Source organism: Zea mays, chromosome 6 (genome assembly GCF_902167145.1).
Source record: "Zea mays cultivar B73 chromosome 6, Zm-B73-REFERENCE-NAM-5.0, whole genome shotgun sequence".
NCBI classification, from domain to species: Eukaryota; Viridiplantae; Streptophyta; class Magnoliopsida; order Poales; family Poaceae; genus Zea; species Zea mays.
In genome coordinates, this window is record NC_050101.1 from 118,818,589 (window position 1) to 118,845,336 (window position 26,748).

General features: G+C 45.1%; 1 protein-coding gene across 2 annotated transcripts; it reads right to left on the reverse strand.

Moving 5' to 3' along the window:
- Positions 1-10,207: 10,207 nt before the first annotated feature.
- On the reverse strand, positions 10,208-14,948 carry LOC100125649 (monoterpene synthase). Of its 2 annotated transcripts, none has more exons than XM_020538762.3 (7): positions 14,585-14,948; positions 14,227-14,482; positions 13,661-14,033; positions 12,250-12,468; positions 11,999-12,137; positions 10,941-11,117; positions 10,208-10,737 (listed from the first exon to the last, which is right to left on the reverse strand). In XM_020538762.3, exons 1-7 carry the CDS (start codon positions 14,924-14,926, stop codon positions 10,435-10,437), a joined length of 1,809 nt encoding a protein of 602 aa, XP_020394351.1. In that variant the 5' UTR covers positions 14,927-14,948; the 3' UTR covers positions 10,208-10,434. The 2 variants fall into 2 exon arrangements, with proteins under 2 accessions (XP_020394351.1, NP_001106050.2); NM_001112580.2 differs by having other exon boundaries at positions 10,295-10,737; positions 10,866-11,117; positions 14,585-14,924.
- Positions 14,949-26,748: the final 11,800 nt, after the last annotated feature.

A 26,748-nucleotide genomic window follows, 5' to 3' on the forward strand; every position in this document is an offset into this window, starting at 1 on the left:
ATGTAGGTGTAGTTAGGGACGGCCATGAACTTGGCGTAGCATGGCCTCCCCAACACCGCGTGGTAGGTTCCTCGGAACCCGACCACCTCGAACGTGAGGGTTTCCCTTTGGAAGTTGGAGGGTGTCCCAAAGCAGACGGGTAGATCGAGTTGTCCGAGGGGCTGGACGCGTTTCCTGGGGATGATCCCGTGAAAAGGCGCAGCGCCTGCCCGGATCGAGGACAGATCGACCCGCAGAAGCCCGAGGGTCTCGGCGTAGATGATGTTGAGGCTGCTACCTCCGTCCATGAGGACCTTGGTGAGCATGACGTTGCCGACGACGGGGTCGACAACGAGCGGATATTTCCCCGGGCTCGGCACGCGGTCGGGATGGTCGCCCTGGTCGAAGGTGATGGGCTTGTCGGACCAGTCTAGGTAGACTGGCGCCGCCACCTTTACCGAGCAGACCTCCCGACGCTCTTGCTTGCGGTGCCGAGCCGAGGCGTTCGCCACTTGCCCACCGTAGATCATGAAGCAGTCGTGGACCTCAGGGAACTCTCTTGCCTTGTGATCCTCCTTCTTATCGTCGTCGCGGGCCCTGCCACCTTCCGCAGGTGGCCCGGCCTTGTGAAAGTGGCGCCGAAGCATGGCGCACTCCTCAAGGGTGTGCTTGACGGGCCCCTGATGATAGGGGCACGGCTCCTTGAGCATCTTGTCGAAGAGATTGGCACCTCCGGGAGGTTTCCGAGGGTTCTTGTACTCGGCGGCGGCGACAAGGTCCGCGTCGGCGGCGTCGCGTTTCGCTTGCGACTTCTTCTTGCCTTTCTTCTTGGTGCCACGCTGAGTTGACGCCTCGGGGACATCTTCCGGTGGGCGGCCCTGGGACTGCTTATCCTTCCGGAAGATGGCCTCAACCGCCTCCTGGCTAGAGGCGAACTTGGTGGCGATGTCCATCAGCTCGCTCGCCCTGGTGGGGGTCTTGCGACCCAGCTTGCTCACCAGGTCGCGGCAGGTGGTGCCGGCGAGGAACGCGCCGATGACATCCGAGTCGGTGACGTTGGGCAGCTCGGTGCGCTGCTTCGAGAATCGCCGGATGTAGTCCCGGAGAGACTCCCCTGGCTGCTGGCGGTAGCTTCGGAGATCCCAGGAGTTCCCAGGGCGCACGTACGTGCCCTGGAAATTGCCGGCGAAGGCTTGGACCAGGTCGTCCCAGTTGGAGATCTGCCCCGGAGGCAGGTGCTCCAGCGAGGCCCGAGCGGTATCGGAGAGGAACAGGGGGAGGTTGCGGATGATGAGGTTGTCATCGTCCGTTCCACCTAGGTGGCAGGCCAGCCGGTAGTCCGCGAGCCACAGTTCCGGCCTCGTCTCCCCCGAGTACTTTGTGATAGTAGTCGGGGTTCGGAACCGGGTCGGGAACGGCGCCCGTCGTATGGCCCGGCTGAAAGCCTGCGGACCGGGTGGTTTGGGCGAGGGACTCCGATCCTCCCCGCTGTCGCAGCGTCCCCCACGCCTAGGGTGGTAGCCTCGGCGCACCTTCTCGTCGAGGTGGGCTCGACGGTTGCGGTGATGGTGCTCGTTGCCGAGGCGACCCGGGGCCGCAGGCGCTGTGTTGCGCATGCGCCCGGTGTGAACCGAGGCTTCCCGCATGAATCGGGAAGTCGCGACGCGATGTTCCGAGGGGTACCCCTGCCTTCGGGAGGCAGAGCTTTTGTCTCGTCGGACCGCGGCATCCTCCAGGAGATTCTTGAGCTCTCCCTGGATATGCTGCCCCTCGGTGGTTGATGGCTCCGGCATCACGCGGAGAAGTATTGCCGCTGCAGCTAGGTTCTGGCCGACCCCACTGGAAACCGGTGGCGGCCTTACCCTGACATCGTCAGTGATGCGGTGCTGGATGCCCTGGGGTAGATGACGCACTTCTTCGGTCGGAGGTTGGCCCGCCCATTCCTGCCCGATGTCCCGGCGGAACGGCTCAAGTGTTCCTGCTCCCTCGTCGAGCCTGGCCTGTATCTCACGGATTTGCTCGAGCTGTGGGTCATGACCCCCCGCCGGGACGGGGACCACAGCTAGCTCCTGAAGGATGTCAACGCGAGGCACAAGCCTAGGGGGATCACCGTTCTCCGGTATACCAAGATGGTTGCCTTCGTCGGGACCCCCTAGATCGACGTGGAAACATTCACGACTTGGGCCATAGTCCTCATCGACGAGGCTGCAGCTACCGTCGGAACAGTCGGAAAGGCAGTAGTCGCATGCGGTCATAAAGTCCCGCATGGCACTGGGGTTACCAAGTCCGGAGAAATCCCTACAGAAGTCGAGCTCGTCATCTTCCTCGGAACCCGAGGGCCCGTAGGTCGAGACGGCCGTCAGCCGGTCCCAGGGTGACCGCATACGATACCCTAGAGGGTTTGGACTCGCCTCTATGAGAGCGTCCACCGAAGCGAAGTCGCTTGGTGGGTCAAGGCTGAATCCAAAAGGCACGAGATGGGAATCGGTCGGTACCTCTTGGTCGACGGACGGTGACGAAGTCACGTCAGGGGCAGACTGCACCGTCGTCTCAGGTACGAGGGTGACGCCCAGCAAGTCCTTTGCGAATGTGCTGGCGTCATCCGTTTGCTTGGAGTTGGTGTGTTGCGGGGAGACGGCGCCCGTCTTCGTCTCAGACGCGAGGTCGATGCCCGACGTGCCCCCCGTTGGGGCACCGGCGCCGTCGACTCGCTCGACAGCCGACGAGGTGCCGCCCCCTGCTTGGCCTTGGTTGCCCCGCCTCCTACTCCGTCGGCGGGGGAGGGGACGGGACAAGCCCGAATGTTGTTCTTCCACCACGTGGGGAAGACGTCGTCGATTCCGCCGCCGGCGGGCGGGTTGTTGACCGCCATTGTCGCTGTCGCGCGGCGGAGGAAGGAGTATCATGTCGTAGCTGCCGTCGAGGGACATGAACTCAAGACTCCCGAAACGGAGCACCGTCCCGGGCTGGAAAGGTTGCTGGAGACTACCCATATGGAGCTTGACGGGAAGCTGTTCGTCAACACGCAGTAGGCCCCTACCTGGCACGCCAACTGTCGGCGTTTCGAACCGGGGGGGTCCCTGGACCGACGAGTAAATTGTCGCCGCGTGCCCCAGCCCAGATGGGTCGGCGCGAGACGGAGCGCGAAGGGGGAAAAGCCGGAGGGAGACAGGCGTAAAAGGGGAAACCCGCGGCCTTCGTGTTTGTCCCGCGCCCAGGTCGGGTGCGCTTGCAGTAGGGGGTTACAAGCGTCCACGCGGGAGGGAGCGAGAGGCTTACGCGAGCGCCGTCCCGTCCTTCCCCGCGCGGCCAACCCTCTGTAAGAGGGCCCTGGACCTTCCTTTTATAGGCGTAAGGAGAGGATCCAGGTGTACAATGGGGGGTGTAGCAGTGTGCTAACGTGTCTAGCAGAGAAGAGCTAGTGCCCTGAGTACATGCCATCGTGGCAGCCGGAGAGGTTTTGGCACCCGGTTCGTGTGGTGTCGTGGCCGTCGGAGGAGCGCTGGAGCCTGGCGGAAGGACAACTGTCGGGGCTGTCGAGTCCTTGCTAACGTCTCCTTGCTTCCGTAAGGGGGCTGAGAGCCACCGTCGTCATAGAGCATGCGGGGCGCCATCATTACTTGTTTACCGGGGCGAGCCAGATGGGACGCCGGTCTTGTTCCCCGTAGCCTGAGTTAGCTTGGGGTAGGGTAATGATGGCGCCTCCTGTGACGTGGTCGGTCTGAGCCCTGGGTTGGGCGAGGTGGAGGCTCCTCTGAGGTCGAGGTCGAGTCTGTCTTCCGAGGCCAAGGTCGAGTCCGAGCCCCTGGGTCGGGCGAGGCGGAGACCGTTGGTTGAGGCCAGGGCTGAGTTCAAGCCCTGGGGTCGGGCGATGCGGAGTTCGTCGTCTTCCGGGGCTGAGCCCGAGTCCGAGCCCTGGGGTCGGGCGAAGCGGAGTTCGTCTTCTTCCGGGGCTTAGCCCGAGTCCGAGCCCTGGGGTCGGGCGAAGTGGAGTTCGTCGTCTTCTGGGGCCGAGCCCGAGTCCGAGCCCTGGGGTCGGGTGAAGCGGAGTTCATCGTCTTCCGGGGCTGAGCCCGAGTCCGAGCCCTGGGGTCGGGCGATGCGGAGTTCGTCGTCTTCCGGGGCTGAGCCCGAGTCCGAGCCCTTCGGGCGATGCAGAGTTTCCTATGGCGCCTGAGGCCGGACTTGGCTACTGTTAGCCTCACTCTGTCGAGTGGCACAACAGTCGGAGCGGCGCAGGCGGCGCTGTCCTCTTGTCAGGCCGGTCAGTGGAGCGGCGAAGTGACTGCGGTCACTTCGGCTCTATCGACCGAAGGGCGCGCGTCAGGATAAGGTGTCAGGCCACCTTTGCATTAAATGCTCCTGCGATACGGTCGGTCGGCGTGGTGACTTGGCCAAGGTTGCTTCTTGGCGAAGACTGGGCCTCAGGCGAGCCGAAGGTGTGTCCGTTGCTTGAGGGGGTCCTCGGGCGAGACGTGAATCCTCCGGGTTCGGCTGCCCTTGCCCGAGGCTGGGCTCGGGCGAGGCGAGATCGTGTCCCTTGAGTGGACCAAGCCTTGACTTAATTGTACCCATCAGGCCTTTGCAGCTTTGTGCTGATGGGGGTTACCAGCTGAGATTAGGAGTCTTGAGGGTACCCCTAATTATGGTCCCCGACAAGCCACGACACCCTGGCTTTTTCTTGAGAGCGGCATGTTCACTGGGTGCGTCATCCTGGCATCGGACAGTCCGGTGCACCGCAGGCTAGTGCAAGTTTGGTGTCCCGTGCACACTGGACAGTCCAGTGCACTGGAGGCTGGTGCAAGTTTGGCTGGACTTAGCCAAACTTCTCCATTTGAATTTCTCTCGATTTGAGAAGTTCCCTAGCACTTACTATAACATAGTTAGTACCAAACCAATTTATGAAGAGCTAGAATCATACCTTTGTTTCTCCAATATTGTAGAGTTTGCAATTTGTTCTTACAACTCTCAATTTGCTTCTCTTTGACTCTAAGCTCATACTCATAATTGTATGTTAGATCAACATGATGTGTTAGGCACTTAATCACCAAAACACTTAGAAATGGCCCAAGGACACATTTCACTTTCAATAGTTCCCTCGTCATCGCCTCTAGCACCACCACCTAGACTACATGATTATGAGTCTTATGGCTCTACATCTGCACCCCATCTCTAATGCCACCCACTACTGACGGCCGCCTCACCTCTCTACTCGAGCACCTCCTATAGCAGCAATCGCAACTTGCATTGAGTAGCAACGCATCACCAATGAGCAGCAGAGGATGTTGGCCAACAGTTGCACAGAGACACCAAGCATTGTAAGGAGCAGAGATGCTAGGTAGAGGCATAATAGAGATAGTCTCACAAGATGCTTATGCTATTTGAGCCTATACAAAAGCTCGATAGGGTTAGTTCTAGCAGCAGTTGTTGGACAACAGTTGTATACTTTCTCCAATAGTCTAGAGCCTCCTTACCACCGCTACCACTTCACATGGCTCATCTGCCTCCTTTACAAACTCCTATGGCCCTAGCAATATAGTTCAATGGACTTCAAGGCCTAAGTTTGCCTCTATCCATATCTTTGATTTGCCTAATGGCTTTGGATTTCACTTCACCTATTCTAGTAGAGTTAGTGGGGTTAGACATTGTGCCTACATCTTTTCTAGTAACAACCTCTTATATTTAGACCACCATATTATTATAGCTCCACATGCTCCATCTACTATGGTCACTCGAGATAAAAAGGCTTCACCTTTAGTCACTATCCCTATTTAGCATGTACCTATAGTTGAGCCTCTCCCTACTCTAATAGTTGTGACAGCTCCATCCATGACCATACCTGCTCAGTCTCTATCGACTCGAGTGGTTGAGATAGTTCCTCCTGCTCTGGCTTCAATATCTCCACTAGTGTTTGAGTCTGCTCTAGGTCCTATAGTTTTAGTGGCTCAATCGTCCAACTCAAATGACGATGATCTCCTATCATAGTTTGAGTTCACTGGACACGTCTATAGCTCCTCCACCTCAGGATCCTTAGTTTATGAACTTCCTTTTGGTGCTTGATGCTAAGGGTGAGAGGGGAGTGTGTATGAGAGCTAGGGGGTGTGTAGTAAGAGGGAGCTAGCAATTAGAGAGATACACTTATTATACTTGCCTATATTTCTTATGTGTGATACTCTCATTCTTTTGGTGTGTATTATTTGTGCTATGTTTTATGCACACACTCTTGTTTTTGTGACATTGTTTATGTATCTTTCATATTCTATACATTGCCATATTGTTCATGTATTCAATTATTATCCTTTTTGAACAAGTTTCTTGTCATGTATATGTAATCAATCTCTTCATTATATTCTATAAATAACTAGACCTCATACATTTGAACTTCAAATAAACACCCCTTAATTAGTTGACAAGGTTCTCATTAAAAACATAACCATTTTCTCACACACTCGAGATAGGTTGTAAAAAATAACTAAAAAGGGGACATTGAAAATATCTAGCCCCTAGTTGGTTTTGGTAATTAATGACAACATAAAATTATTGTGACTAATGTATGTTTTACATTTATAAGGTACGATAAGTCACATTGATTTAGGAAAATAGGCTCAAAAGGTTTACATACCCTAGTTGATGAAGATCATTAGAAAATTTAAAAGAAATATCTAGAAGTTAAAGGATTAGCTAGTTCTAAGTGCTAATGGAGAAGTTAGACACTTAGATTAGTGATACGTCCTTTATTTTCTTTTAAGTCATACTATAAAGAAGGGCATGAGATGGGTAACTTGACCTAGTTGAGTTTAGTTAGGTGTGGTGCTGCACACTTGTGTAAAAGTGTGCAAGGTAATCCAAGAGAGACCATACATAGTTGGGAGGAAAAAAAACAAATAAAAAGCACACGAAAATCACGTTGTTCAAAGTCTACAGTAGCACTGAACATGTCTAGTGTTGCACTACATACAAATTTGGCCCTATGATGAGCCTAAGATGCACTAGTGTGAAATGTGCACCAGACGAAAGGCACCGAACATGGCACCTAGTAAGGTTGCAAAATATGCTGAAACACATTTGAACTCATCATGTGTCTAATGTGGCACCGGATGTCACACTAAACAGGGCACTCAAGGAGCTTGTAAATGTGCACTTCCACATTTATACTCACCGGTGTTGATTTTACGCAACCTCTTTAGTGCATAGAGAGATACTTGTATGCATCCACCACCCATATTAGGCTTGTTTTGGTCAAGTGACAGTCTAGTGCTTGTTACTCTTAGTGTTTGACATCACCTAGATGGCTTAGTGGCGATTGGGGTGTGTCAATTAGTCGAAGAGCTTATGGGTGACCCGACTTGGCTATTGTACACAATTGTGAACATTTGCATGGTGTCGCAGTGGTGAAGAACTAACTCAATGAGAGCACTTTTCATTGCACGAACTAAGTGAGGCGATACCCTTACATGAGTGCTCCAACAAGGACTAGTGGAGAGTGTCGACTCTTCGATACATCGGGAAAAATAGAGGAGTCATCTTAACTCTTGCTTTAAATTCTACAGTTACTTTTGAGAAATTTACTTTGAGTATTTACTTTTCAAGTATTGCCATGATAACATATAGTTTGGTTTTAGTGCACTTATCTCTTTGTGAACATATTAGGCACTAGGGTGAACTTAGGCTTATTCTTAGGGTTTAATTGTTGCAAGAAATTTTAGAAATCCCAATTTACCCCTCTTAGGTATCGTGATCCTTTTAGAAGACACAACGGGCCTCACCACCTTATGACCAGATTGGCTTGCAAAGTGAGGAGTCCCACGAAAAAAGTACTCAGAGTCATCTGAACCCAATACGCCCCCATACATCATTCATGCATTTTACCTTCTTCGTTTTAAATAATGAACTCAAAGAGAGGTGCTTTTTGGATCTTCGGCATAGGACCCTTCGAAGCAGATTTAACGATTTGAGCTCGTTATAGAAAATAAACTAATCAAATGTTTGAAAGATGGATTACTCCGCTTCAAGAACAGGATTTGGCTTGGCAACAACACTAGTGTTCATCACAGGGTAATGGCTCTGCTCTTCTTCTCCCCCGGGTGGCCAAGTTGAAGAAACTATTTTTGTGCAAATGCATGAAAAAGGATATGTATACATTCCTTTGTCACCCGGTTGTGACATCTGTTAGAAAGCACCTTCCGTTTTCTGGCAGCTACTATACCTCTCCAAGATGACAAAAAACATTTCTTAGAAGGTTTTGTACTTGTAACAAGTATGTTTTCATATAACATATGTTTAAACTTTGTGGTCCTCAACCAATTAAATGATAAAATACATATTGAAAGTTCCCTATGCCCGGGAATAGGATCTGGATGTCACCTAGAGGGGGGGGGTGAATAGGCGAATAATAATTATCACTTTATAACTGGAAATTCTTACTCTACTCGAAGGCTAGATCGCAATGGAATGAAAGACCCTTCGAGTAGGTTGCAGCGGAATTGAAGTTCTTGTCTTAAAATACCCTGCACTTCGAAGATAGCTTATACCACATATAAATATTGAAGTGCAAGTATAAACAACAAATAAGACAGAGAAACAGCACACAACACAGAGCAGAGCACACAGACACAAGGATTTATCCTGAGGTTCGGTCAAGCCTGAAATGCTTGCCTAGTCCTCGTTGGAGTTAGCCACACCTGGGCTTGGAGTCTATTTCAACTCCTTCCTCCGTTTGCTCAGATCTGTCAGTATGACAGATAGAGCCTTCCACTATGTTGATATTGGTTACAACAACGTCGTGGCTGCTTACAGTCTTCTCGACAGCACTCCGGCAGAGTAACAATGCGCTCAAGACTTTGCTCTAGCTCTCAGCAGCACTTCTCCACTCTCTAAAGGCTTATAGCTTTTCCTCTACACAAACTAGAGAGATATACATGAGAGGGAGAGAGAGAATTGATCCAAATGATGTGTACAATTGTTGGCTGCACTTGTGTACTTGTTTGAGGCGCCTAGGGGTCCCTTTTATAGCTCCAAAGGGCCTAGGAGCCATTGGAGCTTCATCTGGAAGCTCCCAGCCTTCCCTGGTTGCGGGTGCACCGGACTGTCCGATGGCGCACCGGACAGTGAACAGTAACGGATCTGATTGACAGTTTCCTTCTCTGGAACAGCTAGCCGTTGATACACTAGACATGTTACTATTCACTGTCCTGTGCACCGGATATGTCACTATTCACTGTCCTGTGCACCAGACACACCTACTATTCATTGTCCTGTGCACCGGACACAGCTACTATTCACTGTCCTGTGCACCGGACATGTTACTATTCACTGTCCTGTGCACCGGACAGAGTTACTATTCACTGTCCTGTGCACCGGACATCTACTATTCACTGTCTTGTGCACCAACCAACAACACACTAAGTGATTTTTCCTTCGTTCTTTCTCCGTTTGACTTCAACTTTTGGGAGGATTTTCCTGAGACTTAAACAAACACATTTAGAGTATAATCCAATTGATTTAGTCCTAGAAACTTACATCTTTCTTGTTCTTCTCCTAGCTTTTCTGTTTCTCCTCCAATAGAGCTTAGAATGGTACTTTCTCTACAGAAAGAGTTAGAGAGCAAACCAAAGCACCAAATTTGTAGTAAGAGGTGTATGCAACATGGTTAAACACTCAAACCTTACATACTTAACCTTTTTCATCGTTTTACCCAATTTGGCATGTTTGAGGTCGATGTTGGACTCTAAACCATTAAGTCAACTTGACTTGATCTAGATTGACATATCTGAGCTCTAACTCCCTTGTTTATTTCTCGAGCTTGATCTTGAGCCTTATGACTTACACCACATAACTGTAAATGTTACCTCATTGGTTGTAAGTCATGTCCTTATGTAGTGATCCTTGATGCACCATAACTCTTAACTCGATCAACCTTGACTTTGCAAGTCTTCTTCTTCACCCCTGGCTTTGGGTTCCTGGTCTCCTTGACCTTCTCCCATGCACTCGGTATCTCGAAGCTCTTCTTGCCTCCATCCTTGGTTTGATCAGTTGTCTCTGAGTTACGCACACCGAGTCTCACTTAAGCAGTGTTCATTATCTGTAGATAAATTAGTCTTTGGACCATCACACTTGTTCACTTGTGTTGAACCCTGTTAGCTTTGCATTAAGCACCTATTCAACACTTAGCACACTTGTTAGTCCTTTAATTGGGTTGTCATCCAAACACCAAAACCCACAAGAGAGCTTTCACATATGGCTATATCATTTTTTGGAACTTTGTCTGAGCACGCTTTTTTATTTAGAGGAAGAGAAAGTTTATAACACATATCTTAATAAGGATAGGGTTACCACGCCCAACATTATCCTTGCAAGGCGAATCTTACAAGAGTCACCAAGACACCAACAAAGTTCAATAGCAGCTAATTGCATGAGGAGTTCAATAACATGATCCATGCAAGCTCACTATCTGTCCTATGTTATTGAAACAGGCTCCACAAACAACGAGTTTATAGTGTCTTTGATGACATGGCAATTTGTGTACGCGTCGTCTTGCTGGTATATATACACCATTGTTCTTGTCAGGTTGAAGATCCTCTCGAGCAACTCCCTCGGCAGGTGACTGTTTGTGTTCAAGTTCAGCCATTCCTCGTTGAAATCCTTCCAGGTTTCATCTATCGTTTCTTGGATCTTCACGCGTGCCACTTCGAGTGGGACTTGGTGCTCTTTCATGCAGCTTTCCATCGTCGAAGCAACATGCGAGCTCATTTTCTCTCGCTGCAGACACAATACACGCAATTGCTTGCTTGGTTATTCTTCTTTTTGATGCTGTTACAGCTGAAAGTCTGAAACAATTAATGAGCTCATAATATAGGATGCGAAACTAAAATATATTAATTTACCACCTCATATGACTTGAGATCGTCAGAAAGCCTGAGGATAATGCAGAGGGCCTTCACTATTTTAGGCACACCACGTACCCATTCGAAAGCTTCTTGATCCGCCACATCTCCCATTCCAACAAACGATGTGCACGACAGGAGGTGGCAGCCACCACTTCTTGCTGAGACCTGTAAGTGTTCCTCGACGGTTGCAGGGACATATCCTTGCTCACGCCATTTTACCTCCTCATTGTAGGCTCTTACTAGATCTATGATCTACAGATTATGGGACAAAAACGATGGTAAAGTCATACCTCATAATTAGTTGTATCTCATGCATATAAATATAATAGGAAAGATAATAATAAGCAACTCTACTATGCTTATCTTTTGGGGCTAAAATTCATCTTAGTGTGCGTTTGGTTGGGGAGCCAATTGGAATAGAGTGGGTCTATTCTAGTTTCTGAGAATGGAGTCATTTCATTATGTGTTTGGCAATCAGAACGGAACCACTCTATTTTTTTGTTTCGTTGAAGAGTAGAATAGAGTGGAGCCGCTCCATTAGTTGTTTGGTTGGAGAGTCATATAAGTGGGAAGTGGGAAGAGGAAGAAGAGCGCTCGCATATACGAGAGCACTTGTGTCTGGTCGTTTTTATGGAGCTGGAGCATTCTAAATATTTCTCATATAAAGACTCCAGAGCCGCTTCAGTCATCTTCCATTATAAACCAAACATCTAGAAAACAGAAATGGAGTCGCTCCATTCTCCTCCGCTCGTCACCAAACATACCCTAAAATTGGGCATAAAACCATGCTAATAATGGATATATCCGATACAATTATTCAAACGGAATATCCGACCTAATAACTATCTAAATGAAACTAAACAATAGATGATTTCATCACACTATTTTTAAGACTGTTATATCAACATTTATCTAGAAAAATCATCTCTTATAAATCTATCTCATATCTTTTTTTATTAAATTGTATGTTATGTCATCTTGTTTACTTAGATAACATATTATTTAATAAGAATGAAACTCTTATAAAGCTTCCACTAAGAATGGCCTAACGAATATATGGCTTGCAGACCAATGAACTGACAGCATAGGAGACGTGTAAAGGTACCGACAAAAAATCGGAAAATTTCACTCACAAAAGTTTTTAGGTAGTGCATGCGGTATTTCTCGTCCGGTGCTAGCTCATCCTCAAAGCTTTGGCAAGTATCCAAAATTTTCGCAAAAATGAACTTCATGTTCCCTGGGAGACGACCTCCGGTGGCTGCAGGGTCCCAGCTGGACCAACAAAACAATTTTCATCCTGTATTAGCTACGTTGTTTTTCCTTCTAGTATATATTATTCGTAGTATAGATAAAGAGATTAGTTTCAGTCATCAAGAACACAAACCTTTCTATACACTTGGTAAATAGCTCACACTCCTGTGAGGTTCCATAGACATCATAGGTGTCGTCCAGTAAGGACACAATGGCAAGAACTTTTGACAGTATCACTCGAGCTCGCGAGTAACTCGGCTCAAAATATACTCCGACCATCCAGAAGTAGCATTCCACGACCCTGTCTCGAGCAAATGATAGCCTTGTCTGAAGTTCTAGATCATTCCACCACCTGCTCATTCTTAGTTAAACCTCAACTACAAATATGAAATGTGTAATAGTGCCCACAAAAAATAATGATATATATCATGGTAGTCTCCATTTTTTTTGTTGTGATTAGGAATGCAAGTTCTGTTTTGTTAACAGGTGACCCACAATGCATTAAATTGAATTTCTACAAATACAAACTAAAAAAATTGGGTATACTACATGAGCTAGAACTATCTATTGGTGCCACCCATCCATATATAAGTGTGCTTCAGATAATAATTATTATTTGTTAAGAGATAGTCCCTCAGTTCTAAATTATATGTTACTTTAGTTTTGTTATAGCGAAAGTATCTCTAGATTAGTTAGTTAGATGTTCTGAGTAGCACTCCTCGGGTTCTGGATTAGACTCCCCGTGGGATCGAATTTCAGGCTGCGTTAAAAAATCCTTTCGTCGGTCCAAGGCCAAAGTACAGGTCTAAGGTCTGGCCCCGGTCACAATCGTTCTCACATAGGCTATGGTACCGTTGTGTATGGGTCGTGCTTCGTCGGTCCCACGCCAAAGCACAGGTCTAACGTCTGACCCGGTCACGATCATTCTCACATGGGCTACGTTACCGATGTATGGAGGGCGGTCGAGTTTTTAGTTATGAAATGGACCTGTGTAGCTATTTTACATGTTTACGATCATTCTTCATCTGCAAGCCATGTTTAATTATGAAATGGACTTGTGTAGCTATTTTACATGTTTACATGTCTTAGAATTGCTACTGTTCATTCCTGCTATAATTTCATATGGTATTTATCTGAGTTATATGATTGCTTTATTCGGAATTAAAATATTTAATATATATAAATATGTAGAAAGCATGTCACTTATTTCTCTAATATTACAACAGGAGTTCAGAGGATTTTCTTGACCTATGTGAGATGGGTTTTTTTTCTTAATTGTAGTGATGTGGGGGCGGTCGAGTTTTTAGTTCTGTTGTAAGCAACAGAACTTCACCAATGTTGATTGTGTTTTTAGCCAAAAAAATACTAACATCTATGCACTGTCAAAAATATATTAATTCTATGGAGTATTTAATAAAACTACTTTGATGTTCTAAATGTCGGTGCTTTTTTCTATAATCTTGGTCAAAGTTAGAGAAGTTTGGCTAACAATATTGCTAAGTGACCTATAATTAATTTGGAGTGGATGCGGTAAGTCACTTCACCTTGTTATGATTTTCAGCTCTTCTTGATGCTGGAGCTGCACAAGATTATAGTTGAGCTTCGCTAGTTCCAGTACCAGTTCATTAGCTTCAGTCTGATTCCCATACTCAGCTATACGCGATTTGGCTCCATAAATCCTTACGCTTCTAGGAAGGGGGATCTCAAGCGCGCGCTTTATTTCACTGGCTAATGATGCTTCCATGTAGGTGTAGGGTGCTAATGATTTCAAACATTTGGACGTGAAGGAAGCAGCCTCATCAAGTATCGTCTCTCCATGTGTCCTAAGACAGGCAGCATTGTAAAGGTTCAGTAGATCCCTTGGATTGTTCGCTGCAAAACCCCCCTGTTCGTCTCTGAACTTGGCGAAGACGACATCTGGAGCAGATAATTTCAAGAGTTATTTTTTGTACTTAGAAGTTAGAACAAGAAGAGTCTGTTTTTTTTATTTCTTCTTCTTTGTATCATCCTTTGTAGATTTAATTTACTATAGACTAATCTGCCGTTTAATGCCCTGCAGTCTCTTTGACGAGCAGATAATTCAAGAGTTTAATTAATCTCTTTTGGTTACCTGATGAGACTCTGTATCCATGATTTCGGAGAAGATAGAACCACATAGCCACCGTCTGAAGATCACAGCCACTGACATCGACGTTATGAATTTGGGTCACCATGTCATTGATCTCGTCTTCGAAAAGATAGTCCAGACACAGACGCTCCAAGGCATCAACGAGGTGAATCCTATGGTACAGGCTACAGGCACCTGAAGCTGCTATCAGTTTTGCCACTTGTTTCTTCAGTTGTTCTGCGCGATGTACCATCCGTGCCTGTTGAAACGTTTCCGGAACAATGCTCAGCTTAAAACAGACGAGAGTTTAGCTTAGATGAACAAGCTGATAATGCCTCTTAGTTTACAGATTATTGCAAACCTTTTGAGCGGACGACGTAGCCAGAGGACTGGAGTAGGTAAGGAAGAAATCTCCCCAGATGGATGGCTCAAAACTCGAGGTGTTTCTGCTCGCACGATCCTCTTCTTCCTCCTCTTTTGCCTGCCCGCTAGAATCTGCGGCGGTGGCACCAGCTGGGACGCCGCCACCACCACCCCCAGTGGCCCTGGTAGGCCAACTCGCCGAGCCCGGAGGGTGCCGTCGAACCAGCAGCATTTGCTTGCCGGCAGAGGGGACAACGGCAGGACGGCAGCCACGGCTGTGGCGTCCGCTGCTGGGCCGTGCTGCTAGCTTCATGTTCATGACGCCGGTGATGCCTGCCATTTTCCAGCGAGGTCGTTCTTGGCTTAAGTTCATGTCTCTATTTATGTAGACCGAGCTACTACTGTAACATATCTGGTGCACATGTAATTTTAGTGTACATTTTAAATCATCAGCACTCATCTTATATCTAACGTCATTAGTTGTTTGATATATTTTACTAAGGACACCCTCTAATATAATGAGATGTAGTGGTAGAATATGTTATTTATAAATTGTAATGAACAACTAGAGACGTTAGATAAAAAATGAGTGTTGATGATTTAATATATGCACTAAGCTTTCATATACACCAGATATATTCTCTTATCTATTACTACCTACTGTACGTGGGCCATGTCACATGTCCTCGTCTCCTCGGGCTGGATTATCAGTGTCATGTTTCACGTGAGCCTCTTGCGGCTGGGCTTTCATTGATTCAGCACCAGGTCTAGAAGTGATCATTGTCATCTTAAACAAACAAAAATCTTATTATATAATAACTTTTTATAACACAATTAAGCTATATATTTAATATTTAGTCTATCTATTTATGTCACAAAGTATAGACTTTAGAGTCCGTAAACAGTTTGCTTGCTGGCTACTAGCGAGCAGCCTCATTCTATTCTCTCTATATTTCTCTTTCTGTCAGTTCAATGTGGCATCTCTTGCCGTCCACTCGACGTCCTGTAAACTCTGTTGTCCGGTTTCATTGGCTAGCAGAGACTCGGAGGGAATCTATCTGTTCTTGCACCCAAAAAGTCCTTGCGAGCAGTCACTCAAGCGTGACACGCGATGTGATTTAAGTGCAGAATGGGATGCCAAATAAAACATATTTTACTTACAACGTGAAACACAATGTGATTATTTTAAGATAGCATAAAATCATTTTTCATCCTTCACCCTATGAATTTGTGATAGCCATATATCTGAACTTTGGAAAGTGGTGGAATGTCAAATTCCAAACTAAATAAGTTATTTTATTAAGTGAATTTCAATTTCTCTAAAATGAAGGGATCCAAACGCCCCGTTAGGACCTATATTTTGAGGAATTGGAATCTAACTAATAGAGTAGTCTATTTTTTTAGAACGTGATATTCCATAACTTTCTAAAGTTTATATATAAGCGTGAGAGATAGAAATTGATTCTATAGATTTACATACTACTTTTCTAATGTACAACTTATAACACACTCTTCTACTTGTTTTTCTATATAGTATAAGTGTAGTGTATAACTATCTCTCTCGTAAAATTTAGGATAGTATACAAATCAATTGCATATACAAATATATTAACTTAATTCTTTTGTGTATAAATTATGATTATTAGAATGGAATTCAATTCCAACGAGACAAACGGAAACGGGACCTTAAGGTTAGTTTGAAAACTCCTTTTTCCTATGAGCTTGTTTGGGAGCAATAATATAGAAGGAGATTGGAGGGATTAAAATCTCCTTTCCATTCAAATTTTAATAACAAGAGAATTTTAGCACCTCTAATCCCTTACGGTATCCTTGCTCCCAAACAAGATATAAGGGATTCCTATTTTTCCAAGAAAAAATAAATTAATTTTTTTTGAAAAAATAGAAATCCTTTGAAAGAAATGAGGTTCCCAAACTATCCCTCAGATCGCAAAATGACAGATTTCATTACAAAGTAGAAAGTACCGGCAGCGGATTCTTGAAAAAGCTACTGGTATGCTGCTAAATTTAGTTACTTTCTAGTAGCTCACTGTGATCGTAACTTTAGGATGGTAACAGTATTAGGGTCCGCGTCACACGCTAGCTGTCTTCCAGCATTGTGCTAGCTGTCTTCCAGCATTGTTCTTCTAACTTTTTAAGATGCTAAGAGCAACTTAATAGTTCTATAAACAAATCTCTAAATCTTAAATTTAAGAAGTAAATAGAAAAAACTTTCCAATAATTCTTTAAATAGATCTGCTAAATTTAGTTACTTACTATCAAACCTCATTTACTCTATAGATTTGACAACTCGATAGCAACTCTATAAGGACATGTACACCCTAGAGCCTCCTGGCACCGAATGAAACAATGGATTTGAAGCAAGATAGGTGGCTCCGAGGTTATCACACCAGAGAATGGGTGAGACACGTTGATACACTCCAAGTTCCTTTAGGCTTTGTTGGGGTACTCTAGTATTGACCTCAATCCACATGTGTTGAGGTGGATTGGGGTATAAATTAGTTGAAGTTACACCCCAATCCACCTCAATACAAGTGGATTGAGGTTAATACTAGAGTACCTAAACTAGGCCTTAGTAGTGATTGTAACCGAATGATTTCTGCAGTAACATTGGCTACAACTTTGTACTCTGCCTCATTGCTTGACCTTGGTATAGTGGCCTGCTTTCTGGATCTCCATGAGACAAGACTAGTGGACTGCCGCGTGCCAGCGCACACATTTGAATTTAGTGATACAAAGGTTTAAAATTATATAAAACGGTAACTGTTAAAATATTTAGACAAAAGTTTGAGACTTCCTGACAAAATTTTGGAGCTATATAACATGTGTAGGTCATGCATCGAATTTTATAATATTTTGGAGGGAGTAGTTATGCATCATGTTTTTGCATCTGTTGTTTCATCCTATATATATAAAAAATAAGGGTAGAAGTTTGTAAAAGGTGGTGTTAAGAAGACTTGGTCACTATTGCAAGACCTTTTTGAGGGTGATTCAAATGATGGTGCAGATATTCCTCACTGCCACTTTCATCCATGTTTGAGGAAGTTTGTTTCTTGTGGAAAAATACAAAGGCAAATAATACAATGTAAATGTATGACAGTATGGGCTTATAGCTTTGGTGAATTGGGGAGGGGGGAGGTATGTGTCGAACATGTATTTACTCACCTAGTCTTTATCGTTTGTTGGTGGGTAAGAGATGCTGATGAAGCAATCTATGTGTTTATGTAATCTTCAATTTTGACATGGCTGTAGAGGGAGAGTGCATTGTTGTTCTAGGCAGAGCAAGCAACGCGCGCACGCTTCTTTCCCCTGTAGTCAATGCATAAAATTTGATGCATTCTGTTAACTTGGCAAATCCATGTGCAATTGCAAACTTAATCAGAACAGTTATCTTATGGACATCAAATTCTATAAGCATCAATAATTGACTGGAAATATATGCAGTGTCAAATTCCATAAGCATCAAGTAATTGAATAGGAGTAACCAATAAAAAGTACTAATGCAACAGGGAAACATTAGGAGCAAATAACATAAAAAAAATTCAACATGAACCTTAGATGACACATTACCTGGTACAATGACTTTTCCAAGTGCAGCTTTGGTACCATTCAATGCATTTGTCACTCTATTATTCTTCTGAATTCTCACCAACTTCTGCTTCACTTTAGCAGAAACTCGTTTGCCAACCCAAAGATAGACCAACCCCCTCATTCAGAGTGGTGAGGCAAGCTGAGGCGGACGTCATACTGGACAGGGCAGCGCCGACGACTGGACGTCGGACGATACTAGGGATTCCTAAAACATCCGACTTATATCATAAATCTAATATTTTAACATAGATATACATATAATTTAAAGTTAATTCTCAGCAATGTTATTAAGAATATTATGAAGTATTTAAATAAATTTTTGTATAATTTTTTATGTACATTATTTTCTCCCTATAACAAAAAAGGTAAAAAAACATCTGAATCCGTATTCGGATAGACATCCGAATTTTATATGAATTATTTAAAAAGATATAGAATGAATTTAATGTTTATTTTTTGTGAAGATTAATAGTCTCAATGCTAAAAACAAGAATATAAATTTACATAGCAAATTATATATGTTAGTTGTTCATAATCGAAGAAAGAAGACCAAAAAATGATATCCGAATAAATATTCGGATCCATTCTAGACGATACTGCTCCTCCTCCTGCTCCTATCCCCTGCTACAGCGATCGGAAGGGTGACATACGGCCACTCGCCACAGTTGGTCGCCGTCCGGCGCCCTTGGGGGATTTATCGCTTCGCCAGGACGTCGTTGACCGGGTACGAATGGAAATGGGTTGACCGGTTGACCTACCGGCTGCCGCAGCCCATGGCTTCGTCTCTGAGTTCGGCCGAGGGGGTCGCTAGCTGCAGGCACAGGATATGGGACGGTGGCAGATCTCTTGTTCTTGCATGCCGCAGCCTCCAGACGAGACGCTGGTCGGAGGGGGGTGCAGCTGCCGGTCGCCGCAACTGCAGACGTCGACCACCCGAGTTGGGGTCACAATATGGCCAAACGGGCCGGCACCGCCCAGTATAGGCACGGCCCGTCAGGTCCGCCTCACTAACTATGCCGTGCATAATGGGTCCACGTGCCACGGTAGCGGCCCAGGCATGGTCCGTCAGCCTGCTAGTCGTATCGGGCCGGTCCGGTTGCACGTTAGCCCATCTGAGTATATTGTATAATTTAGCAAAAAATTAGTCGTATCGGGCCGGTCTGGTTGCACGTTGGCTCATCTGAATATATTGTATAATTTAGCAAAAAAATGTGTACCTGCGAGGGTTTGAACCCACAACCTAATATATAAAAGACTTAAATGCACTCATCTAGCCAGTGTGACTGCAATTTAATTGTAACATGTCGTGCTCGTGCCAGCACTACGAGTCGAGATGGTGGCCCAGGCACGGTACTGTAGTCATGTCGTGCCAGACACTGGCACTATACTAGTCGGGCCGGGTCGTGCCTGGGTCGTGCTTTTTCGTATCGTGCCTGGACTGGCCCATCGTGTTAGTGTCAAATGGCCATCTATAGTCACAATAGGGGGTCGACGACGTTTGGCCTGGGGTGATGGAGCACCGCGACGTTGTACGGCGAAGTGGCGGGCGTTTGGCCGGGGGTGTGGAGGTGCTGGAAGCTTCGCATTGCGTCGAGCCGTCGAGGGATGGATTGGCTGGCTGCCTGGCTAGGGAGGCTTAGCAGCACCGTCGAGACTCGAGACCGCTGCACGTTTGTCGGTGAGAGAATTATGCTTGTCGTGGTTCTTCCCACCAGGGAAAACTTTATCGCCGATATGCCCGAGCCCCGATTTTTTAACATATCAGCCAAAAAAATCGGCCTCTTTTTAAATTAGGCCCAAATCTATAGGACCGGTAAGGCGACCAGAGGAGGGGTGAATGGGAGCCAATCGAATTTTTATCTCCAAACACTGAAAATTAACACTTTGCTTCAATTGAGATGAAGCAAGTGTTCAAACCATAAACACATCAGCGAACATGTGATCTCATAATTACAATACATTCCTAATACTCACATGAGACCAGCAAAACAAACGGATCGCAAATCGGACACAAAAAAGTCTAAAACGGTCCAATACAGTATCGTCAACAAGTGTTGTTTTCAGCAGTACGAAATTCTGTTCTTGAATTCAAAACTGAACTAAAGAAACTCCGATTGATATGAAATTTTACACACACCTGAGCAAATACGTTTCCAAGATCTCCCCAAATTTTGAGCTCAATCCGACTTGTGACTCACCCGCAGATTTAAAAATACAGCAGAAATTGGGGTTTTCTAGAACGAGTTCAAACTGAGTTTTTCTCAAATCGCGACCAAAATCTGCAACATCTAGGTATATGCAGTGGCCCAAAGAGTGCAACTCACCACCAATCAATCCCCAAACTAAATCCTCTCAAATGAATCAAAGGGTTTTCACCAACAACACAAGAATGGGGAAAACGAGATACCAAAACTATAAAACTTCAGAAATTTCAGCAAGGGTATAAACTGAGATTTGAAGCCAAAGAACCCTGAAGGCCGGACCGGCGACCCTTCCTCTGATTAAATTTGAGAATCAAGAACACAGTCGAAGTACAAAATTACTGTGGAACCCTCGGTTCAACTGTTGTCTACCTAGAGAGAAAACTAGGAGCTCTAGAATGAATTCTCAAAATAAATGGCAGCCAAGGGATGCTAAACCAACCAGCCCTCCCCTTCTATTTATAGAGGTGTCACACCCGGGTTTTGGGGCACCAAGACCCGGGCGCGAACATAAACACCAGGTGTGCTTGGACCAAGTCTCACACATATGATGAATCATGGCACAAGATCGAATGTCACATATTTACTATATAATAGGAGTTCTATACAAAATAAATAAATAAATACATTATAAGGAGACAACGGTCCAGCAACCCAAAGTTGACTGGGAGACGACGGCCTAGACCACTCACGAATTCATCACAACATCCTCCATGCGCCTCATCCTGTGGTACCTGTTATTGACCTGTGGGGGGTGTGAGACATCAAGAGTGAGCTCACATACGTTCATCACTCAACAAGTTGTGGGGAATAATGTGCATGAACTCACCAAAGGTGGGAGCTCACGTGAAGTGTAAGGCTTACCAAAGAGGATGGTTAGAGCTGAGCATTGCTTTTAGAGTTGGTCAAAATTTTATTAGCAATTACTAAGTATAAGTAAATACCAACCCAATTAAGTAGTAGAACAAAAGTAACAACCTCACCTGCGATGCAATGCATATGACAAATTGAATTTAGTTCCATAAGTTAATCATGTGAGTGTATGAGCTGCTCATGACCGTGAGCACGGCTAGTATACCAGTTTTACACTCTGCAGAGGTTGCGCATCTTTACCCACAAGTCATGTTACCCATCTGCCAAGAGACGGCCAATCCCATACACCTCTACCGAGCAGGCGAGGCAGGGTAACACTACGAGGCCTTTACAAAGTTCCACTAGCTTCAGAAAACCCGCTACAGTTTATAGGAAGCTCCAGTGCAGGAGTCCCTCGACTGACCGCCATCGCAGCAAAATCAACCAAGGACCTCCCTACACTGACCACTCCCCTACTGCCCTTGCCCCTTTCGGGTAAGGTAATCATCCACTAGCTTTCCTAGTTAATCAGCCAAGGGCGTCCATAAACCCTTGTGGTAGCACTGTTTTCCCGGGTGGTTCTCCATGTTCCAATTAACATAATGATCTTAACATGAACAATAAATAACAACTGATAACAAAAGTATAATCATAAATAGTGTAATCTTCATACCCAAAACCACATAAAGCAATAGCAGGTACTACCCAAAAAGTTTAGTGGAGTCAAGGTATAAAGATAATCAAACTAGGGTAACCTGTTGGGTCCCATCAAAATTAACCTATGCAGATCATTATGATTAATCAAAACATGACTGGGAAAAAGAAGTGATCAAGGAAACAACTTGCCTGGCACTTGAGATTCTAGGTACCAACTTGATCTTCACGTGACTCGTAACCTCACGCTAGTCGTAGCAATACAAACAAACATGGTATAGGCAAGATTAACATCCCACCAAACATAAGAATAAACCGCGTAATAATAATCTACGCTGCGTAACAAGATCGTAGAAACAATAATCACTAAATTTGGAGTTATAATTATTTAGTTATGAATTTATGAAGTTATTAAGCACCTAGAACAGATTAATTCAATTGAACAATTTTACTTCAAGTTTCATGGCTAAACAGTGTTACTAGTTGATAGACAATATTAAAATAAAATTATTGAAACTGGAATGGCTCAATTTGGAGTTAAAATGAATTAAATATGAATTATACAAGTTTCTGGAATTATTTTTGTATTAAAAATCAATTTCTATAATTAATTTCCTATTTTTATTTCCTTCTGGACTGCGCATGAAATTCAGTATAGTACAGGGGCCAACTTATAAACATTCCCTAGACACAGATTAACCCACAAATGGATGGCGGGTTGATTAGGTAAAACCCCAGGGTCTCCTTTAGAAAGTGCGCGCAGCGAAGGGGTATCTTATTATCTGGGCCGTTGGATCCACGCTCGATGGTTCAGATTAGATCAAGTGCATTATGAACCCGCGAACGACGCAGAACCGCACGATCGCGATCTAACGTACAAGATTCCCTGGACCGAAACGCTATCCCCTGGTTTGATCCGGCCCGTTCATCGGTCGATCAACGGCCCACGGTGATTCTCTCCCCGGATCTAATCCTAGCCACACATCAACCTTTCAATGGCACCAGTCACCATCCCCAACCTCCAGCTACCGCGCACGACGGCGCTGCCCGGCGAGCGACCGGATCGGCCAACCCAAACCGCGAGCTCAAGCATGGTCAGTACATACACGTGGAGCAGACTGAGGCGAGTAATCGGGAGTGCCTATTACCATGATTTGGGTGTTGGTGAAGCCGACCGCCACGCATTGGGGCCCGTGGCGGCGCAGCGTGCGCCGGCGAGGAAGTATTCATCATTCGGCAGGAGACCTCGCACGCCAAGGATCTTGAGATGCTTAATATACTCTATCGCCCTCCCAGTTCTCTTTCCGCCGCCCAGCCTAGCCTCCACAACGGTAGTGGAGGTGCTCGACGACGATTGCTCCAGCACCCGCATCCCTTTCTCTGTATCAGCCATGGCGTGGCCCAGAAGGTATGCGGGGCTTGGTCCTTATAGTCGCGGGGTGATTCCGAGTTGGCAATCGACTGGTTGCCCGAGGACGCCGCCGAGATTCGCGGCCGGCGGAGCAACGGACAGAGAAGAGGATAAGTCCCAACGGCGAAGTAGCGGCGTCTATTACGGAGTTCACGCGGAAGAAGAAATATTCGGCCGGTGAAAATCTTGGCAGAATCTGTTGTGCGGGCATCGCGCGTGATTCTGGTGAGGAAGAAGGCCACCCGAGCCGGGCCCACCACATAGCGAGTGCAGTCGGTCCGTGGGCAGAAGCTCGACTGGCGAGTGGGGTCCCCGGCCAGCGCCCCAAAGGCGCGGACGCAGAGCCGGCCAGGATTCGCGGACGGCCACGGCGCGACTTCTGTTTTAGCGCCCCAGCGTTCTGACCAGAGGAAGGGGATAGGGCTGACAACAGGGGCCCACCGGCAGAGGTCTTTGGCGCGCGCGCAACAAGGGCTGAGAAGTGGGCCCCACTGCCCAGTGGCGTTTTCCCAGCTGCGCATGGAGAAAGTGGAAATGGGCCGCACGAGCTGAGGCGGTTAGCTGGGCCAGAAGGTTGACAATCGGCCTAGTTGCACAGTTCTGTTTTTTTATTCTATTTCAGATCCTTTTCTATTTATTCAAATTCTAATATTCGAATTTCAAACTTGATTTGCAGATTGTTCACTAATTATATTGCATAATTTAAAAGTACCAATTTTGGAGATATATTTATATATTTTCTTTATATTTTATACCCTTTCCTCTTTTCTTCTCTCCTTTTCCCATTTCCATTTTCAAACCCTAATCCCCTTTTGGGTTCCAATTCAATTTTTTTATTGGTATATTTTGATTAATACTGTTGCTATTATTATTATATGCACAACGAACAAAACTCCAATATGATACACATGTTGTTTAGTTGACATTAGTCATTTAATCCCTTTAAATGGGGTTGTTCACATTCTTAGTTAAATTGAAACAAAGCAAATAAGAGAATTATCTCCATTACCATGGTTTATAAATTTGGGTATTACAAATCCTACCCCCCTTAACAGAAATCTCGTCCTCGAGATTTGTAAGAAAGAGGATATAGGAAGAGTGATTTGAAATTTAGCTTTTAGTTTCTAATTAGTTCAAAATCAAGAGTCTCTCTTTTTTTCATTAGTAAGTGATTAGGAGAGCATGGGTATATATATGTATGTCCACTTTATTATGTAGGATAGAAGATGTCTTTAGAGCATAGATAGGTTTGGTTAAGAAAGTGTAGGGTAAGAAAAGACTCCATCCAGGGTGGTAAATCTTGAATCATCTCGTGATCTGATTTGACTCCTATTCTTCCATGTCGAGGTTGGTCTCCTCCTTCTTGCTCTTTGGCGTCTCCATCCGGGTTTGGGACAAGAGGCTAAGATTGATCTGTTATGTAGGTCAAGTTGTTAGGTATGGCCAAGTTGATTTAGGTCACCAATTTAAGCTTAAGTGGATTTGGAGTATGGCTTTATCCTTTGTACCAGCATTAAGTAACTTACGCTAGATTAGATCATAATAGATTAGATAGAATCTAGATTAGGTTTGTACGAATAGATTAAACTAGTTAAGATCTCATTATTTTGGATTAGGTCCCGGTTGTTTCGTTAGGATGAGTTAAGTAAAGTGATTAGGGTAAGACAAATCTTTCAAGATAAGATGCATCTATTAAGATAAGAGAGAATCTTTTAAGATAAGATGGATCTATTAAGACAAGAGAGAATCTTTTAAGATAAGGTGGATCTATTAAGATAAGAGAGAATCTTTTAAGATAAGATGAATCTATTTGATATATTCTAGCGGGGAATATCCTTAGTAGATCTAGTTTATCTTATAAATATATCTAGTTTAATAGATCCATTTTAATAGGGATTATTCTATGTTGTCTATTTTGTAAATATTTTCCCTTATGTCTAGGTGTATATGTAGATGCAATTGTGGACATTACTCCACAACCCATCACACTCACTCAAAGATCCAAATCAAACAAGTATCATAAGAACAAGCACTCAAGCGTATAGATACCTATAAAAATAGTTTTGTTTTTTGTTCCTAATATGTGGTCTCTTATTCCTAAAGATCACTTTAGGCACAGGATTTCAAAGTGTGAAATCCACATTTGTCTTTAGAAGGAAAAGGTAAGGATAATCAGAGTAAAGCGAAAGTAGATGAGAGTAGATTAAGATAAGTTTAGAAAAGAATCAGAGTAATAAAGGTAAGTAAGTATTGGTCGTCCAGTTCTATCTAGGTTTCGTCCTACAGTCAACATTCCTCTGATACCACTTCTGTCACACCCGGGTTTCGGGGCACCAAGACCCGGGCGCGAACATAAACACCAGGTGTGCTGGGACCAAGTCTCACACATATGATGAATCATGGCACAGGATCGAATGTCACATATTTACTATATAATAGGAGTTCTATACAAAATAAATAAATAAATACATTATAAGGAGACAACGGTCCAGCAACCCAAAGTTGACTGGGAGACGACGGCCTAGACCACTCACGAATTCATCACAGCATCCTCCATGCGCCTCATCCTGTGGTACCTGTTCTTGACCTGTGGGGGGTGTGAGACAGCAAGAGTGAGCTCACATACGTTCATCGCTCAACAAGTTGTGGGGAATAATGTGCATGAACTCGCCAAAGGTGGGAGCTCACGTGAAGTGTAAGGCTTACCAAAGAGGATGGTTAGAGCTGAGCATTGCTTTTAGAGTTGGTCAAAATTTTATTAGAAATTACTAAGTATAAGTAAATACCAACCCAATTAAGTAGTAGAACAAAAGTAACAACCTCACCTGCGATACAATGCATATGACAAATTGAATTTAGTTCCATAAGTTAATCATGTGAGTGTCCGAGCTGCTCATGACCGTGAGCACGGCTAGTATACCAGTTTTACACTCTGCAGAGGTTGCGCATCTTTACCCACAAGTCATGTTACCCATCTGCCAAGAGAAGGCCAATCCCATACACCTCTACCGAGGAGGCGAGGCAGGGTAACACTACGAGGCCTTTACAAAGTTCCACTAGCTTCAGAAAACCCGCTACAGGTTATAGGAAGCTCCAGTGCAGGAGTCCCTCGACTGACCGCCATCGCAACAAAATCAACCAAGGACCTCCCTACACTGACCACTCCCCTACTGCCCTTGCCCCTTTCGGGTAAGGTAATCATCCACTGGCTTTCCTAGTTAATCAGCCAAGGGCGTCCATAAACCCTTGTGGTAGCACTGTTTTCCCGGGTGGTTCTCCATGTTCCAATTAACATAATGATCTTAATATAAACAATAAATAACAGCTGATAACAAAAGTATAATCATGAATAGTGTAATCTTCATACCCAAAACCACATAAAGCAATAGCAGGTACTACCCAAAAAGTTTAGTGGAGTTAAGGTATAAATAAAAT